A 19,559-nucleotide genomic window follows, 5' to 3' on the forward strand; every position below is an offset into this window, starting at 1 on the left:
TCGCGAGACTTCTAAAAAATCAATTAGTGGCTAGAGGGCTGTAGAAGGGCTGGTTCAACGATCCCACAGGGCCTAGGCTCTGGACCATTGAAGACTACTGCTCCAGTGCTTTGTTATTAAAATTTCATAGGATGCATCACTTTGAACATATCACCGCCAGGCGGCGGCCAAATCCAGGACTACATTTCCCAGAGGGCTTTGCTCCCTGGCAGTTGAATCGGGGTGTGTCTAGGAATCAGAAGCCATAGTCCTGCAGGTCTTTGGAGCATCTACTTCCACTGCGCTTCGGTGGTGCTGAGATGTTTGGGTTCCTGCTACTGCTCTCTCTTCCCTTCATCCTGTACTTAGTCACGCCAAAAATCAGGTCTGTGCGAATGTTGCCTTTTCTTGCCAGGTCTTTTAGAGAGGACAAAAATCCCCACTGAAGCCCTCTACCCCTCCATCCCCTGTAAAGAAAGACTAGGAAATGACTGAGGAGTCCTTTAAGATAGCTAAGATCTGGAGTTTACGGGACTGCGGGCGAGATCCTGGTGCCCTGAACGTGGGCACGGCCAGATGCCAGACCCTAGGTGGTCGTAAAAGCGCTCCGGGTCTCCATCATCCCGTTTTGCTTTCTGGCCTACCTTATTTCCTCTAGCACCATCTGCTTTCTGGCTCCGGGAAGCCGGTGAGCATGGCGGGCTTCAGATTCTAACAGTGTTTTCTCCACTCGCACGCTTTGAGCCAGCCTTTGTCTAGCTACTTTGCCTCCACTTCCTGAGGTACTACAGGAGGGTTGTACTTTTTACTCTCTGAACTCGATGCCAGTGTTTGCTCTCTGAAGTCAATGCCAGTGTTATCTGGGGCATGCTCTCTTGTTGCCATTATTCACTCTTCCGTGCAGGTGTTTGAGACAATTGAAGTCTTGAAAGATTCTTTTTCCTTCGGAGTAGGTGTGCGTGCTTGTTCTGAATTAGACTACTGGGAACCAGGAGAAGTAGCTCGTGGTCAAAGGCGGAATGGTATCTTGATTAGGTGTGTCATGTGAGCCCAAACCTGTCTGTGTAATTACCTGAGAATCAGCGGCAGGCTACAATAAGGGGCAGTCAGCTGTTTGGTTTAGAGTAAATCACCAGGAGTGACTGTGGACCAGTAGTAATAAACGCCTCGAGGCCTTCTTTCTGGGCACGTGGCCATAGTTCTATTCGAGCTGAGGTTGTGCCATCCTTCTGTCGTTTCTTACCATGACCAACATTCTCCCCCCCACCCCCTCCAAGACTGGCTTCCCACTCTTTCTGCTTTTTCTTCTCTCTCTGCTGACCTACTTCCATTTGTATTTTAACTTCTCTCTTACTTACTGCTCCCACATGTAGGCACACATGGGCCTTGTACTCAGGTGAAAATATGGGTTTCTTTCTACCACAAGATCTTCATGTCCATATAGAATCTGAACAAAAACTTGAACCGGAGCTAGGGACTCTATTGTCCCCATTGGAGCTAGCTTGTGAGAGTGGGCCCAGAGCCGCACTTTCAAACTTGATTGTCTTATTTTCGCTGATTACAGAGGAAGGACCAATTACTGGCCCCCAGGGTTTGTCAGTGCTGAAGCCCAATCTGAAGGGTGGTGAGAGACAGAGACAGAGACAGGGACAGCCTTGATCCCTGAGTAGAGAGAGGTTCCTTCGGGCACTACAAGTTAGTTTGCCGTAAGTAGTGGCTGCTTGCAGTTAACAAGTTCAGTAGAATAGGTTGAAATGCTCCTTAAAAACACACCTCTTAGTCAACAGATCCTTTTAGTCCTAAAATTGAGGGGAAGAGAAGAGGAAAGTCTGAGGGTTGTGTTTGTGCTTCCTCCATTTGGAAAGGCTTGCGGAGCACACAGCACAGGAGCAAGGTCTCCAGTTAGACAAACAAGATACAGACCCTCACTCTTTTTGCTCTAACTCTGTTGTTGTTGTTGTTATTCTGATATTAATGTGTGATGGTAGTAGTCAAACCCAGGGCTTGGCACTGGGGTAAACTACGTATGTTTTCCCCGTTACATTCCTAACCCTTGTCTCATTCTTAAATGTATTTTAAAAAATGTGTGAATGTGGTAACATTTTCTTATTTTTGACCTAGATTCATAAGCTTATGATTTCTATTCTTTCAATTGGATTAGCCATTCTTAAGACTATTTGATGTTTGACACAGTTTGGCATATAAAGACCACTTTTCTTCTGTTTGGTTGAGTCTTATGATTTCCTAAGCCAAAAATGCCCGATTGGAAGCTCTAAACTGAAGTCAGGTTCCTGGCCAATCATTCACTCATCTAGGTCTTGTGCTTTGGGGAGCAGATATAACTTTCAGTTTTTTGAGACAGCATCTCTCTATATCACCCTGGTTGTCCTGGAACTCAGAAATCTGCCTGCCACTGCTTCCCAAGTGCTAGGATTAAAGGCATGGGCCGCCATACCCAGCCAAATCTAACTTTTATCTTTAAAATGCTATCACTTTTTGTCCTTAAACAAGAACATAAAGCCGGGCGGTGGTGGCGCACACCTTTAATCCCAGCACCTGGGAGGCAGAGGCAGGCGGATTTCTGAGTTCGAGGCCAGCCTGGTCTACAGAGTGAGTTCCAGGACAGCCAGGACTACACAGAGAAACTCTGTCTTGAAAAAAAAAAAAAAGCCAAAAAAAAAAAAAAACAAAAAACCAAGAACATAAAATTTTTGTTTTCCTTTTTGAGACAGTTGTTATGTAACCCAGGCTGGCCTTGATCTCATCTGTCTCTGGAGTGGTGGTATATACCTAAGAAAAAAGCTGTCTTCTTTATTTCTTACTTTTTAACATTTATTTACTGTATGCTATTATCTGTTGGGGTGGGTGCACATGTGTGTACCATGGCGTACATGTGGAAGTCAGAGGACAACTTTGAGGAGTCAATCCTCACTTTCCTGGAGACTGTATTGATGTCAGCAGGCTTAGAGGCAAGCATGCCTAACTGCTACATCCTTGCTGGCCTTGCCATTTTTTTTTAACTTAGGCTTATAAAAGAATAACATTGGAAGAAATAAAAGCAAACTCAGCCCTGGAATTGGAAGGCAGATGGAGTTTCAGGAGTCCTCAGCAGGAATGGATAATGAAGGACTGATATGTTTTCCTGTGTCTCTAGGAAAATGCTATCCAGTGGGGTGTGCACATCTAATGTCCAGCTTTCCGGGAAGGTAGCCATAGTCACCGGTGCTAACACAGGCATCGGGAAGGAGACAGCTAAAGACCTGGCCCAAAGAGGCAAGTGCATAATCTTCCAACTCTATGCTAATGTTTTACCCCACACAGCAATGGCCATGTTTCTTCCCAGACTTGGAATGTAAGAATACTCCAACTACCTTATTAATTTTCTGTTATAGTCTGAATATAGTATGATGTTCTACATTTAATGGCACTTAAGAAAAAAACTTTAAAAAATAGCAAATACAATTTTTATTTTTCTTTGCTAGTTTGCTTCAGATACTATGGTCGTGAAGCAAGGGATTAAAAAATCCTATTTTATAAAGTGTCAGGAGCACTCAGCATCTGCATTCAGTCTTTCAAACCACTCAAAACCAGAGCTGACTGTTTTTCCTTCATTTGGTTTACAGGAGCCCGTGTGTATTTAGCTTGCCGGGATGTGCAAAAGGGGCAACTGGTGGCTAGTGAGATCCAGGGCATCACAGGGAACAGTCAGGTCCTGGTACGGAAACTGGACCTAGCTGATACCAAGTCCATCCGAGCCTTTGCCAAAGACTTCTTGGCTGGTAAGTGATGAGAGACTCTATTATGATCATTGGGATATGATTTATGTCAAAGAGACATCTTCAGGAAGCAGAAATGAAAAGAGAGTCTGTTTCAGTTCCTTTACTATTGCCATGGTGAGACATTGTGACCAAGGCAACTTATAAAAGAAAGTGTTTAATTTGGGGTTCCCAGTTCCAGAAGGCCAGAGCTCATGACTGCCATAGTGACTGAGGAGCATGGCAGCAGGTAGGCAGGCATGGCTGTCAAGCAGTACCTGAGACAGCCTATCTGGATCTGCAACCACAGGCAGAAGTAGCTAATTGGGAATGGTGTGAACTTTTGAAATCTCAAAGCCCACACCAAGTAACAAACCTTCTTCAGTAAGGTCATACTTCCTAATCCTTCCTCCAGCCCCCAAATTACAGCAGTGAGCAGGAGCTAAAGTCAAAACTATAGCAGGAACATCAGAACTCAATAGGGGCTTGGTAGGGTGTATCGTAATCATCCATGCTAGGACAGGAAGATGAGGAGGCCCTAGGCTCTTGAGAGCTGGAGCTACAGAGAAGGTTGAGATTCATAAGAGAGCCATTTGATCCACAGTATGTGTACTAAGAAGAAGAACAAAGCCCTGGCCACCTTGAACATAGTACAGCAGCTTGCCAACTCTGGGTCTATGGCTTACTTTTCCTTTGCTGTGATAATACAGTTCTGGAAGAGTAGAGTCCATGATGGCAGACTAAGGCTTGGCAGCCGGAGCAGCTGAGAGCTTCCATCTACAACAGCAAGCAAGATACAGAGAGCATACTGGGAATGGCATGAGTCCTTCGAAACCTCAAAACCTGTCCCCAGAATCATGCTTCCTCCAGCAGGGTCACACCATCTAATTCTCTCCAAGCAGCTACCAACTGGGAACCAAGTATTCAAACATCCAAGATTCACAGGGTACATCTCATTTAAGGCACACACTTAGGATCTGGGTAGAGAAAGAAAGGGTGGTGATGTGCAAGAATTAGAACCCAGGCTGATAGCATGAAATCATTCTACTAAGTGATGTAGGATCTTAATTTCAAAACCTGTGGGGCCAGCAGGGTGGCTCAGCAGGTAAAGGTGCTTGCTGCCAAACAACCAGAGTTCAATCTTTAGGAACCACATGGTGGAAGGAGAGAACTAACTCATACAAGTTGTCCTCTGATCTGCACATACTCCATGCCATGTATTTTCTCTGTCTTTCTCTCTCAAACAAATAGATGCAATAACATTTTTTAGAAAGCTGTGGCATCTCACCATAAGTAGGTATGCCTCACTCCCATCACCTAGGGATCTAGACTTCTTCCACCCTTAAGAGTTTACAGTCATAAATTATAAATCACACAAGGAAATGAACTAAGAGAGAAAGGTGGCAAGTTTCTTTGAGGGCCTGGGTCCCACAAGTATGGGTGTTCATGGAGCACCCCAGTCCCACCCCTCCTCCCCTGCTAGCTTCTAAGTCTTTCCATTTAGCTTGGAAAGTCTTTCTGTTGGGAGAGGTAGATGGAACACTTCCCCAGAAGAGTGAGTAAGGAGCTTTTGGAGAGCCTGGGCGTGATAGTCTGTGATGTGTAAAAGTGTGTGCATTAGCCAGAGTCTTACAATAAAAAAACAACACAAAGTCACTGGAGGGAATATGGACAAAGAGTGCAGTCTAACCCCCTGGCTTTCATCCCCACTTGGAGGCCTGGGCCTGGGTTGTGAGGAGGACGTCTTGAGATGTGAACGTCATGGCTGTTTTCTCTTCCTGCAGAGGAAAAGCATCTGCACATTCTAATCAACAATGCGGGCGTGATGATGTGCCCCTACTCGAAGACTGCAGATGGCTTTGAGATGCACATTGGAGTCAACCACCTGGGTGAGAGTCTTGTCTCCAGTCCAAAGCCTTGGGGAACCAAAAACTCAGAAAATTCAGGACTCAGGTGGAGCCTTTTCTGTGGCATCATTGGGGCTCAGGGATATAATCAACCATACTGCATAATAAATAGTTGATAACTACCTGAAAGATGAGGGCTCGTCCTGAGACTTGCTTCAGGTTCTGCGTACACACACACACACACACACACACACACACACACACAGAGGTATGTAGGTACAAAGATATATTTTTATTTACATGTGTGTCTGTATGCTACATGTATGTGTCTGCAGAAGCTGAAAGAAAGCATCAGATCTTCTGGAGCTAGACTTACGGGTAGTTGTGGGCTTCTACATATGGTTACTAAAAACAAACTTAGGTCCTCTGGAAGAACAGCAAGCATTCTTAAACTGCTGAGCCATTTCTCCAACTTTTCTCCCTACTTTTTAAATCTGTAATTCAGATTTAGCTTGTGTTGGGGGTATATTTGAACAGCTTGGTTAGACAGAGGGCTGTATTGCTCTTACTAACAATCGATCTCACAGCAACAGGTAGAGGCCATGTGCTCTCCATGTTCCTCTGTGGGTCAAGGTCTTTCTTAGGCCACTTCCAACTTGTGGTCTTCCTGCCTCAGCCTCCTGAGTGCTAAGATTACACGAGTGTGCCACTGTTTGCTCTTAAACAATGATGGCAACCTCTGTTGCATTAAAATGGGATTCATATCCTTAGCACAAACATGTCTCATATAAAGACATTGCATATCTTTGACTGCTTCTAGTTCCTAAAGTCCCTTCTGAACCTGTCCTCTAACTCATAATGAGAAGTTGCTGTGGTGGGCCTCATTCCCAAGTACCACCTAACCTATACCATCTGCTGTGGTGGTTCTCTCTCTCTCTCTCTCTCTCTCTCTCTCTCTCTCTCTCTCTCTCTCTCTTTCCCTTTTTCTCTCCCTCCTTCCCTCCCGCTCTCCCTTTTTCCCTTCCTCCCTCTCTCTTTCTCTCCCTCCCTCTCTCTCTCCCTCCCTCTCTCTTTCTCTTCTTTCTCTCTCTCTTCTTCTCTCCCTCCCTCCCAAAGCTGATCTCTGCTTATCACAATGCTTCTTATCCACACATGGATGCTGAACAACCCTGACAATCCTACTTTCTTTCAACAGGTCACTTCCTCTTGACCCACTTGCTGTTAGAAAAGCTGAAGGAATCTGCCCCGTCAAGGGTAGTCAACGTGTCTTCTTTGGCACACCATCTGGGAAGGATCCACTTCCATAACCTGCAGGGTGAGAAGTTCTACAGTGCAGGTCTTGCTTACTGCCACAGCAAACTAGCCAACATTCTCTTCACTAAGGAGCTGGCCAGGAGGCTGAAAGGTGAGTGCGAGTGGGCAGTGTGAGAGACAGGAGACAGGAGACAGGAGACAGGAGACAGGAGACAGGAGACAGGAGACAGGAGGAATAGCGAAAAGCCACAGGATGGGAAGTGTTTTCCCAACCCTGTCACCTGGACAGGACCTGCTTCCATGAGTATAACTGGTATGCCTTTAGTAAGTAGCCCCCACTGAATTTTGGAGGTGGCTGCCTAGGGACAGAAGAATTCTGACTTTGAGTCAGAAGACTTGGCCTCACTGCTTACTGCAGCAAGTTACTGAGATTTCCGAGATTTAGTCCCTCCTAGGTAAGATGAGAACTGCTTCTCAGCTTGTGGTCATAATCTATTCAGTCCTCACAAGCAAGTCAGGGTTTTTCACTCCCTGTGAAACGTGAAGTGGTACTTAATAACAGGCATTAGTATTAAACGAACTGGCATTAGTGGACAGAGGGAGGGGGCATCTCTCTAATAGCAAAAGGTCAAGCAAGGGGCTGTAGAGATGACTTAGCAACTGAGAGCACTCGTTGCTCTTAAAAAAGACTCAGGTTCAATTCTCAACATCCACATGATGGCTCATCTATCCGCAATTATAGTTCCAGGAGATCCTATACCCTCTTCTGATCTCCTTGGGTACCAGACCTACAGATAGTATACATGCATGCATACAGGCAACATAGTCGTAACTATAAAGTAAAATTTTTTTTTAAGAAAAGATCAAATTCAAGGAAAAAATATACTTGAGAAAGGGAATCTCTAGTCACGAGTAAATGGAGTCGTTAGCATTGCCTGCTGTGGATTTCTGATAAAGAGAAGGGGAATCCAGCATAGACAGTGCTTAGGAGTCGAGCCAGACAGAATTGAAGCTCAAGGAGTCGGGAGCTAGAGCCCCACCGTTAAAACAGGGTGATCAAACCACAGGGACAGCTGCAAAGTTACAAGATGATAAGAAGATAGCCAGTGGTCACCGCAGACCCAGTGTCCAGTCTATGCTAGGGCAAGGTATCCCTTGCCAGTTCAGTACAGTTAAGGAGAAAATGTAAGAACTTCCAAAGGGCTGATGAAGAAGCTAAGATGATGCAGAGGTAGAGAGATGCATCTGTTGTGAGCGATAGGGAAAAGCAGTGGGAGAGCCCTGGCAGTTGGATTCATTAAGTGGAAAGTAGTGGTGTATATGATACAGGAACCCTGATGTGCAGGAAGATTGTCCATCCCATAGACGTGCATCTCATGTCCTGCTTAGGGTCTGGGGATGAAGTATAGGACAAGGCAGGTTATGACATTCAAATAGTTTAGAAGTACACAGAACTAAAGACAGAAAGCCTCTATTAATCCCCCATCCTTCAGATACCACTGTCAGCAGCTGCCAGTCACCTTTCTGTGCATTTGCTTCTGTGTATTCATCATAGATGGATCTACAATTCTTACAAGATCTCTGTGGTCTTTCCATGTAATGTGTACAAATTTAGTACTATTCAGAGGAGCAGTTGCCTATAACTCCAGCTCCAGGGGATCTTCTAGCCTCTGCATGCACCCCACACATGGCATACGCACGCAGAGACACACATATACACATAAATAAAATAGAAAAAAATCTTTTTAAAAAATATCAGCCAGGTAGTGGTAATACACACATTAATCCCAGCACTTGGGAAGCAGAGGCAGTCAGATCTCTGTGAGTTCCAGGCCAACCTGGTTTATAGAGCCAGTTCCAGGACAACCAAGGCTACACAGAAAAACCCTATCTTAAAAAAACAAAACAAACAAAAAAATTGTATGTTGGGAGTTTAATGAGCTGTGAGAATTCTGAGGTTTGGTATTTGGGTAGAAAGTGATGACTGAGGAACAACCAAAAACGAGTCCCAGCACATAGAGATGAAAGAACATTGGAAGAGGCATGGGGTTATGGAAGCCAGGGGTAAAGGAGCCCGAGAGGAAAGGATGAGGATGGCCAGCAATTAGAGAGCTGCTGAGAGACTGGGACTTGGCTCTCCTACCCCAGTGCATCAACAAGCCTGTCTCTTAGGAGCCTAGTTCCTCAATCTGTGCAGCATGACTAGATCACAGTGAATAGGTGTGTGTGATGTCACCAGAGCGCAGAGATCGTCTGTGGGGGTCAGAAGTGTCTACACATGCTTTGCTCTCTTTGTCTAGTTGGTAAAATCTAATCTTGTTTCTCTTCTTGACATGTCCCCTGCCTGCCCCAGGCTCTAGAGTGACAGCATATTCTGTCCACCCTGGCACAGTCCATTCTGAGTTGATTCGACACTCATCGTTTATGAGATGGATTTGGCAGCTCTTCTTCTTTTTCATCAAGACCCCTCAACAGGGAGCGCAGACGAGCCTGTACTGTGCTGTAACAGAAGGTCTCGAGAGCCTCAGTGGCAGGCATTTCAGGTATGAATGTATCTGTCTTTAAGTTCTTACTGTTTGGGGTTTGTCTGCTACAGTATATGCTTTTTTATAAAATGCGTATTTCCCAGAGTTGGAGAGATGGCTGGGTTAGTACAGGCTGCTCTTCCAGAGGACCTGGGTTCCATTCTCAGCACTCAGTTACAATTGTCTGTAACTCTAATTCCAGGGAATCCAACATTCCCTTCTGGCCACCATGGTTACCGGGCATGTACATGGTTCATAGACATACATGCAGACAAATACTCATACATATAAAGTAATAACAACAGATTAAACGTTGGGCGCCAATTTGTTGTGGTAAATCTCCTGCCCATAGGGAGTCCATAGAATAAAGACACAAGTCAATAAATATCAAATGAATGCTGCATGCCTAGATTGGACAGATTTACCATTAAACTACACTATTCCCCGGCTATGAGATCTCTTAACAACTTGAGGTTTCCTTGGTCAAGGTCTCCTTCGTCTTCTCTCCTTCCACCAACTGCTAACCTCCTCTGCTTCCACCAACTGCCAACCTCCTCTGCTTCCACCAACTGCCAACTCCCCCAACTCCAATGGCTCTCCTCCTCTTATCTCCTTTCCCTGCCTCTGGCTCCTCCCACTCCTCTTCCACTGCCCAATCACTGGCTGTAGCCTTTATTTAACAAATTTGATTGGACAGAAGGTTTACAAGATTCACTCCTCCTTCGCAGCCCCTCCCAGGAGTGGAATTACCATGACAACAAGAGGCTAGGGCTATCCACCACATTAAGGTATATTTCCTAAAATAGCTTTTGTCTTTTAATAAAAGAATTTTGCCTGTTCACACTATTTTTAGTACCTGCTAGCTTTGACTTTATTTTTTATACCATCTTTTACACTAATAATTATGGGTTTTTTTCTGCTTTTGTTCCCTCTCCCTCATGTCAATACTGTTTTCTTCCAAACTTCTTTTTGTTTTTAAATATTATTTATTTTATGTATATGAGTACACTGTAGCTGTCATCAGACACCAGAAGAGGGCATCAGATCCCATTACAGATGGTTGTGAGCCACCTGTGGGTGCTGGGAATTGAACTCAAGACCTCTGGAAGAGTAGCCAGTGCTCTTAACCACTGAGCCACCTCTCCAGCCCCTCTATTTTGTTTTTAATCAGTATTTCTTTATTATCTTCATGATTGAAGTAGAACCAGTCGAGTCCCTTGTATTTTATTTTATTATTTTCTCAGTGCTGGGGATGGACCCTGGGGCCTCTTGCAATACTAAGGCAAGGGTTCTATTACTGCCATGTCCCCTGCCTAATTTTTGGTTTTTGGGTGTGTTGTATGCATTTCTGTATGTGTGAAGGTTTGCATGTGTGTCTGTACATGGGGAAGCCAGAGGATAACCTCGGGAACTATCCACCTTTTGAAAGGCGTGCGACACAGAGAATGACAGGATTTCTCTTTGTCTTGAGACATGCCAAGAACGCTAGACTACCTGGCCAGTGAGCCCCAGGAGCCTATCTGTCTCAGTCTCCCTGCTCTGGGATTACAAGCCTGCGTCACCACATCTGGCTTCTTTCTTTAAAACACGGGTCCTCATGCTTCCCAAGGCATGCACTTTACCACCAAGCTAATCTGTTAATATCTATTTACCCTTTCTGCATTGCCAAAACTGACCCCAGATTCATCGGTCTGCCTGCCTCTGCCTAAACTTTTACTGTAGAATAAATAGCAGATTGACCCCATGTTCACTCGCTATCCGACCTCAGCTGCCAGTAACCCATGGCCAAACCTGCCCCATTCCCATCCTCAAGCCTGTCACCATAGTTTTATAAAGAAAAAGTAACCCATGGCCAAACCTGCCCCATTCCCATCCTCAAGCCTGTCACCATAGTTTTATAAAGAAAAAGTAACCCATGGCCAAACCTGCCCCATTCCCATCCTCAAGCCTGTCACCATAGTTTTATAAAGAAAAAGTAACCCATGGCCAAACCTGCCCCATTCCCATCCTCAAGCCTGTCACCATAGTTTTATAAAGAAAATAATACGTCACATAAGTTCAAACTTAAAACATGTCTTACCTCCACCTTCAAGATATTCTTGATATTTTATTGAAGCAACCATGGGTAGCATTATATTGGAAAGATGGATAAACAGATGACAAAGGGTTAATAACCCCAGACTGATGGAAGACCCATAGAAGTCACTGCAGCAGAGAGACAGGATCTGATCTCTGCTTTTGGAGAAACAAAGAAGAAAAAACTTTTTTATTTTTTTTAATTTTATTTAAATGATTGAATAACCCATTAAGATACAGAGTTCATGGTTTCAAGCAATGACACCTGGAATGAAAAGGCAGCTTCTATGAGAGAGGCCTGCCTGACTTCTTAGTAGATGCCTAGTTGAGTGTGGGGCTGAAAAGATTTGGTAACCCAGTTTTACATCTGTGAACCAGAAAGTTGATGAGAACGGGAAAGGAGAAGCAGAATGGGGAAAGAATACATGTGACTTAAGGACCTTGAATTCCAAAGCAGTGGGCATGAAGTCTGGCTCCTAAGCCAGAAGGACGTGTACTACAGTGTTAGCACAGACTGGGAACGTCAGTGAACGGCCAGTCAGCTGTCCGATGTACCTTGATGGGAACAATTTTGGGAGTGTGGGGACACCAACTGTATCAACTCTTAGTCCCATTGTTTCCCATCCACTTTTCAAAGACAACAAGTTGATTGGGAGGGTAAGTTTGCTATTGCCAAAAAAATAAAAATTAATTCAGTTGAAATGACAGTTGTCTCTCTGAGACTATATGTGTCTAGAATGTGATATCTGCATGCATACAAGTAGAATTGTATAGCAGATAGTTGGAAATAAAGATCTGACCCTCGAGAACTATATAAAGTATAAAAGCACTGTACACTAGATACTTAACTCTGTGCGTTGCTTTTATTTTATCTTTTTGAATCAAGGTCTCCCTAGGACTTCACCATCCTAGAACTTGCTCTGTAAAACAGGTTGACCTCAAACAGAGATCCACCTGCTTCTGCCTCCCAGGGTGGCTGGGATGAAAGGTGTACACCACCACACTGGCCTCAGCTTTTCTTTACTTGCTCTTTTTCTTTCTTTCTTTCTTTCTTTCTTTCTTTCTTTCTTTCTGTCTGTCTGTCTGTCTGTCTGTCTGTCTGTCTTCTTTCTTTCTTTCTTCCTTTTTCTTTTCTTTTTTTTTTTTTGAGACAGGGTCTCATGCTGGTTTCAAGCTCAGTCTCTAGCTGAGGCTGGCCTAGAACTCCTAATCCTCCTGTTTCTAATTCTCAAATGCTCAGATGTGTGACTCTTAAGGAACTTTTCTCATGCTGTGAATATTAATTTTTACTTCAGTTCCAAGGCCTAGCAGCAATCACGTAGATCGGTATCTAGAGAGCAGTGTCGAAGCCTGATAGTCTGATAGAGAGAGGCCTTGACGATTTTGGTGTCTATTTCCTCTGCCTGCTCCTACTAATCTACTTTCTGTCTCTAAGGATTTGCCTAGTCTCAATGTTCATATAAGTGGAATCATAACTAGAACCTCTTGTGGTTTCTTTCACTTACCTTAATGTTTTCAAGTTTCATCTATGTGAAAGCATATTTTACTAATTAATTACAAACAATATTTCATTGTATGTTTATATCATTATATACCATGTATAAAATGAACATACTATTTTGCTTTCTGGCTATTTAAATACTGCTGTTATGAACATTCATATAATTTTTATTTTATTAATGTTTTGTTTACTTTCATTTTGGTTTTTGAAACAAGGCTGGCCTGGAACTTGTGGCAGTTATCGTATCTCAGCTTCCCAAGTGCTGGGATTATAGGTGTGAGCTCCAGTGTTCAGCTGTGGCTTTTTTTTTGTTTTGTTTGTGTTTGTTTTTGACATAAGTCTTGACTCTATCTCAGCTGGCCTTGAGTTTATGAAGTAACCTAGGCGGGCCTTGAACTCACGGTTCTCCTGCTTCTGCCTCTTGAATACTTGCACTAATGACACACACCACCACACTTGGCCCACATAGGAATTTTTGTATGGACATTCCTTAATGATCTACAGAGGAATTTCGGAGCCATGGGCTGCTTTGTGTTTAACTGTAGAGGAACTACCAGGCTTTTCCAAGTGGCTGTACCATTTTGCATTCCTACTAGCAGTATGTGAAGGCTTTGGTTTCTCCACAGTCATGGACAACATCTTTCCCTCTTAGCCATCCTGGTATATATGAAATAGCAGCTTGTCCTTTTCATTTTCCTGCTAATGTTGAGATTTTTATGTGCTTTGTTCATTTGTGCATCTTTATTGGAGAATTGTCTCTTCAACTCTTGTACCAATTTTTAAATCAGGTTTTGTCTTTTTTATTGTTCGGTGTTATAGTCTAGATTCAATTCCAGGTATATGATTTACAAATATATTTTCAGATTCTGTGAATTATCATGTCACCTTTTTTGGTGGTATCCTTTACAGCTCAAACACGTTTATGGCATGCATGCATGTGCATGAGTGCATGTATGTGTGTGTGCACACCCATGTGTGTGTTCTACCACTGAACTCGATCCTAACCCAAGTATCTAGTATTAATGTTGATGAAGCCCAATTTACCATTTTTGTCAGTTGGACTTTTGGTGTTGTATCCAGAGATCCATTGCCTTACTTCAGGTCACAAGGACGTACTACGGTACTATCTTTCCTTCTAACCATTTTAAAGCTTTATCATTACAGTGAGGGCTAAGGTTCATTCAAGTTAATTTTTTAATGTGATATACTAGAAAGGCCCATGTTAGTTACTTTCCTCCTTGCTGAGACCAATTAGCTGACAAGAGAGAGGAACAGTCGGTTTAGAGAGGAGTGGCAAGGTCCTACATAACAACCCAAACGCCTCATTCACCTGTGGCTGGCCATGTGAGCTGAGAGAATTTCTGATTCTCTTTATATTTATGCTGGGGAGGAAGTCTTGCTCGGTAAAGCTTTTGAACCTCCTGTAACTATAGAAATGGAGACAAAGTTGCTTATACATGGTATTGTGGGGAGGTCAGCAGTCCTCAGAGGATGCCTTTCTTGTGGGAGGCTGCCCTGTGCACAGCCCTACCTCTTCCCTCCATCCATTGTGACAGCCACAACTGTAGTCAGACATTACCAAGTTTCCTCGGGAGGGATGCCACCGTGATTGAGCAGGGACAAAGGATAGGAAAACCCCAGTATGAGTATGTACTATAGGTGCGAGGGCCTCACTCAAGTTGATAAACACTTTGGGTTTGTCCAGAGTTACTTTGCTTATGTTTCTACCAGCATTTCTTGCAAGATCATGGGGTGAAATGATTCTCATGTAGCTAGTACATCTAATATTTGGACTTAAGTTCACTCTCTAGCATCCACAGAAAAGTCAAGTGCAGTGGTACACACCTATAATCCCAGGACCAGGGAGGCAGGGGCAGAAAGATCTTTGAGGCTTGCTGGCCAGCCAGTCTAGCTGAATTGGTGACCTCTGGTTCAGTGAGAGACCCCTGTCCTAAAAATAAAGTGGAGAGTAATTGAATAAGACATGTGACATAAACATCTGCCTTCCTTATACATGAATACACATACGCACATGTAGACACATGAACATGAATGTATATGTGACTGATGTATACACACACATCTATACACAAAATGTACTAGATACAGAGAGTATAAAATGAATAAAAGAATTGTCCTTGAAAGAGTTTTCTAGGTGGTACAGAGTTTGGATGCCTGTCCTGCAGAGTTAGGGCAATGTCGAGAAGGCATCTGAGAATACCTTTCTGTGGCTTGAATGTTTCTCCAACATAACAGTGTTGAGAATGAAAATCATCCAGCTCACGGAATGTTAATTGCGGTTATTACCAAATGGGCTTGGCATTATAAAAGTGGTTTCCCCTCATTCTCACTTTTGTACTTTGTGTTCTTCCTTGCCCTCTCTCACCGTGTCCCCATGTGCCAGGGCTTCAAGTGGGCCAGGCAGTCAGTACTCAGCCTTCTTCACTCATGTAACAGTGCCTTCTGCAGCCAGTGTGAACATCAGGATCTTAGTCTCAGGACACTGTACAAGGCCTTGAAGGGTGGATCTTTGACCTCATTTGAAGTAAATGGACCTGTACAGGTGTCTGGGAGGCACTGATATAGTTAAACATATACATAGACTACATTATATAGCAGACAAAGCATTCTGATCAGAGATAGCAGAGTGATGAGATAGAAATATTTTCTTGAGGGAAAGACTGGAGAATAATCCGGCTGTAGTGGCATGTGCCTATAATCCCAACGTAGGAAGGGAGTCAAGGTAAAAGGATTATGATGTTGAAACCAGGCTGGGCCAACAGAACAAGTGTTCCAAGCCACCCTGGGCTACATAGAGAGATGCAAACAAATAAAAGGATTAACGAATGAAAAATAGGATAGCATTATCCTTGTAAAGTGCCTGGGGGACCCCTGAGCTCTAGATTGTTTTCCTACCATATTCTTTATATTAGGCAAATAGAAAAGTCCATTCTTAACTCTGCATTTCAAGTCTCTCTGTTTCCCTTCCAGTGATTGCCAATTGGCACGTGTCTCTAGCCAAGCTTGCAATGAGACAATAGCCAGGCGGCTGTGGGATGTCAGCTGTGACCTGCTGGGCCTCCCAGTGGATTGGTAAGTGGTGGTTTGGACTCAAAAGAAGATTGGAGGAGATGATTGTCCTTCAGAGTGGCCAAAACCTTGAACACGAAGAGCGCAGAACTTCAAGCCTTGCCTGCTTGGTATCCAGTTAAATCCCAGTACACTGCCAGGTTCCTCTAAGCCCTTGAGTTTCTACTGACTGATTGTGTTTCTGCTCCTGCTAGCATTTCTAGTGGTATCACCGACTAAGACAGAGGACCTTCATGTGACCTACACAGCTCCTATTTTCCTTTGGAAGCTGCTCCTACCTAGGAGCACAGAAGTCCTAAGAAGACTGGTGCATGGCAATGTGCGTTAGATGGAGCTCCTCCCAACCAACCATCCTGTCCTAGAAGAACTCCACTGTAGCCTCAGCCAGACCTCAGAAGTCCAGTGACCTGGCTCAAGGGCAGGTCTCTGTGGTCCTAACATCTGGATACTTAAGAGAAATTTTTACTAAATCTGGCAGTCTGAAGCTTTTGCTACTGAAACACTTTTCTATGTCCAGACCACAGAAGAGCTTCCTTCTCTAAGAAGTTTGTGGAATTTGAAGGGCAAAGATAAAAATAAAGCCAAACTCTCATCTTCCTGCTATTTCTCAGCCTAGTAAAGGAGGTGATGAAAGGAGTGTTATGATTGGTGACTGGGGTCAGTTACTGACCTAACCCACCGAGGCCTCCTTGTTGTGCCTTAGTTTCTCTTAGGAAACTAGAAAAGGACTTCTCCTTGTCATTGTGTCCATTTTGTGTGTTGTCTTGTGTGTTTATGCAGTTTGGTGTGTTTCCACAAAATTCACAGTAGCCACAAAGGAAAAATTCTTAACCAGATTGTACTGTAGACAAATTGCCAGAGATGGAATAAATCACAGTGGAGTCTTTGAGTACGGTTGCAAAGTGAGGGAAACACTATCTGTGTTGTAATCAGTCACTGATGCTGCAGGGAATAAGTTTAAAAGAAGAAAAATCCAAGGAGGTAACACATGATAATGAAGGGGTCAGCTAAGGATCTAAAACCATAACTGAAAGGCAGTAATGGACAGCTATAGAAAGGCACACTATCTTAGTCACCAATCAGTGTAGCAAGAAAACATCAAAAGCACAAGAGTGAAACCAAGTTTCCAGTTAGAAATGTTATCCTAAGGATTGGTAATTAGAGTCAGCTCATAATCTTTCAGAGCATTTTCTTACATTAGCTTGACAAGATGTCCTTTTCAGGAGTGTGTGTGGAGAGATGGGATAGCTTAGTAATGAGTGCTGTTTAGAGGACCCTGGTTCAATTACTAGGACCCCCACGGTAACTCACAACCATCTGTAACCTAAGTTATAGATGATCTAAAGGATCTGATAGCTTCATCTACCTCCACAGGCACTGCAGGAATGTGGTGCACAGATACACATACAGGCACTCATATAAATAATTTTGTAAAAAAAAAAAAATCAATTTTGACACTGGGGGGGTGTGCTCTCCTGGAATGTGTGAGGCCCTGGGTTTGACCCTAGCACTGCAAAAGAAAGTGGAGATAGCTTCAGTTTACTAAAATTCTGCTTTATTTGGCGAGCTTTTATCAAAAGCAGTACAGACAAAGGGTGTCAGGAACCCCTCATGTTCCTGTCACTTGTTTGGAGGATGCTGTTCTAAGGGAGTTTGCCATTTCCTTAGGCTGACAATTATATTTTAAGCTTGAATATGTAAGACTGACAGGACCACAATCTTTAACTTCTAATATTTGTAAATTAATAATTTTTATGGGCTTGTTCTGACCAATAAATTTATTTTAAAATTAGTTTATGGGGACACTGGAAAACTTTTGACAATGCAGTGATTAACTGAAATAATATTTTGCTTAATTTATATTCATTTGCCAATGAAAATAAAGGTTCTTTTCAATTTCCTTGTTTCTAGTTCCAGATTATAACTGTAAGAATTAAATGGAAGTCTGATTGTAGTTTAAAGTGAACACTTACAGTTATATAGTTATTTCCCATTCTATTGGCTGCTTGTGTTCCAGAATCATTACAGTACACCCAAAATGCTCATACCATTAATTTGGGCTTTGATAATCAGACCAATCATCAAATCATTTGCTACTTACATGCCACCGACCAAATGTTACTGTTCCCACAACTCTCGGTCTTGGCAGGAGCTCCTTTTTGTATCTATGTCTGCGACAGAGAAATATAAGACTTGGAGTTGAAGACATGGCACAGGTCTTAGGATCACATACAACTCTTACAGAGCATGGCAGGCAATTCACCTGTAACTCCAGCTCCAAAAGATCCAACACCCTCTTCTGGGCTCCACAGGCACCTCATACATGTACACACATATTCAAGCATAAATCTTTTATATTTTATTTTTGAGGTATGTTTTCTCTGTTTGGCCCTGGCTGTCCTGGAACATGCTCTGTAGAGCAGGCTGGCCTCAAACTGAGCGATCCATCTGCCTCTGCCTTGCAAGTGCTAGGATTAAAACTGAACAAAACCACTCTTGGTATACCTTTTAGTTTTATAAGAAAAAGAAATGTATGACTTTGCAACCACTGCTAACATCAGACTTTGTCGTCTTTGCACAATGCATTTTATATTTTTTTTCATTGAATTTCACAGTCAATAGATTCAAGTTTGTAAAACCCAGGGCCTCAAAGTCAAAAATCACCAGGAACCCACTCTCATACACACCTTGGAAGATGGAGTATAGGATCTGTTTTTGCTAGATAAGTGTTGTACCCCTCAGTTACACCATCAGCCCCATATATATCTTTCCGTGTATAAATACTGAGCTTCCACGCAAACTTTCGAGAGTGGACCTTTGTGCAAACCCTGCCAACAGTATACATAGGAATTTATACCTATAAAGGGGCAGAAAGGACTTCTTAATTGTTGAAATGTTTCACGTAAGGGCAGATAAGACGTGATAAGACAGGTCTGCCTTCTACACCAAATCATACATTACCCAAGGGCAAAGACAAAATTATTTTGATCAATATATAACTTTGGCTTATCAAAATGTCTATTCTTAACGTGAATGAGAATCCGGAACAGCCTAATGGAATGGGCTGGCTCAGCCGCTAAAAGCTGTGTGTATTTTGTGAATCACACCATCCATAAAAATGGACGTTGTTCTGAAAACATGTGACCCCGGCCGTTTAATCTCCCCAATTTTAGAGTTTTATCATCCGAGGGTAGGCAGGCCTCTACTCATCTATCTAGAGCTGCGTCTGAACATTTAGACGCTAGATGAACTGAAGTCAGGTGGCAGAATGAATTGCGATGACAGCGAGGGGGGTGTGTTATCCATTCGCTACACAACAAGGCTGGCACTCCAGGCCATCCCTGCACAGCCACCCTCCCTCACTTAACTACAATCCCCAGAATGCACTGCTGGACCGGCGGGCCCAGGTGAGGCGGCCGAGGCGCCCGTCCCGCGGGTTCCCTTGGGTCCTTCGCTTTGGTACCTCCCCTGTGCCCACTGCCTGTCTCCAGGTAGGAGACAGCCGCTCGCCTTGGCGCGAGGCCGCGCCTCT

At 43.5% G+C, this 19,559-nt stretch overlaps 1 protein-coding gene across 1 annotated transcript; it reads left to right on the forward strand.

Annotated features, from left to right (window-relative positions):
* Positions 1-205: 205 nt before the first annotated feature.
* Positions 206-16,630, forward strand: Rdh11 (retinol dehydrogenase 11). Its single transcript, XM_076921859.1, has 8 exons — positions 206-364; positions 3,134-3,252; positions 3,603-3,758; positions 5,519-5,623; positions 6,777-6,986; positions 9,189-9,378; positions 15,929-16,030; positions 16,222-16,630. Exons 1-8 carry the CDS (start codon positions 300-302, stop codon positions 16,244-16,246), a joined length of 972 nt encoding a protein of 323 aa, XP_076777974.1. The 5' UTR covers positions 206-299; the 3' UTR covers positions 16,247-16,630.
* The last annotated feature ends 2,929 nt before the right edge of the window (positions 16,631-19,559 follow it).

This window comes from Arvicanthis niloticus, chromosome 23 (assembly GCF_011762505.2).
Source record: "Arvicanthis niloticus isolate mArvNil1 chromosome 23, mArvNil1.pat.X, whole genome shotgun sequence".
In the NCBI taxonomy this organism is placed as follows: Eukaryota; Metazoa; Chordata; class Mammalia; order Rodentia; family Muridae; genus Arvicanthis; species Arvicanthis niloticus.

Excerpts from the sequence above, each read along its gene's own strand:
- Rdh11 (XM_076921859.1), top strand. The coding sequence starts at position 300 with ATGTTTGGGTTCCTGCTACTGCTCTCTCTTCCCTTCATCCTGTACTTA. Across the intron at positions 3,759-5,518 it reads TGCCAAAGACTTCTTGGCTG|AGGAAAAGCATCTGCACATT; the intron begins GTAAGTGATGAG and ends CTCTTCCTGCAG. Across the intron at positions 5,624-6,776 it reads CATTGGAGTCAACCACCTGG|GTCACTTCCTCTTGACCCAC; the intron begins GTGAGAGTCTTG and ends TTCTTTCAACAG.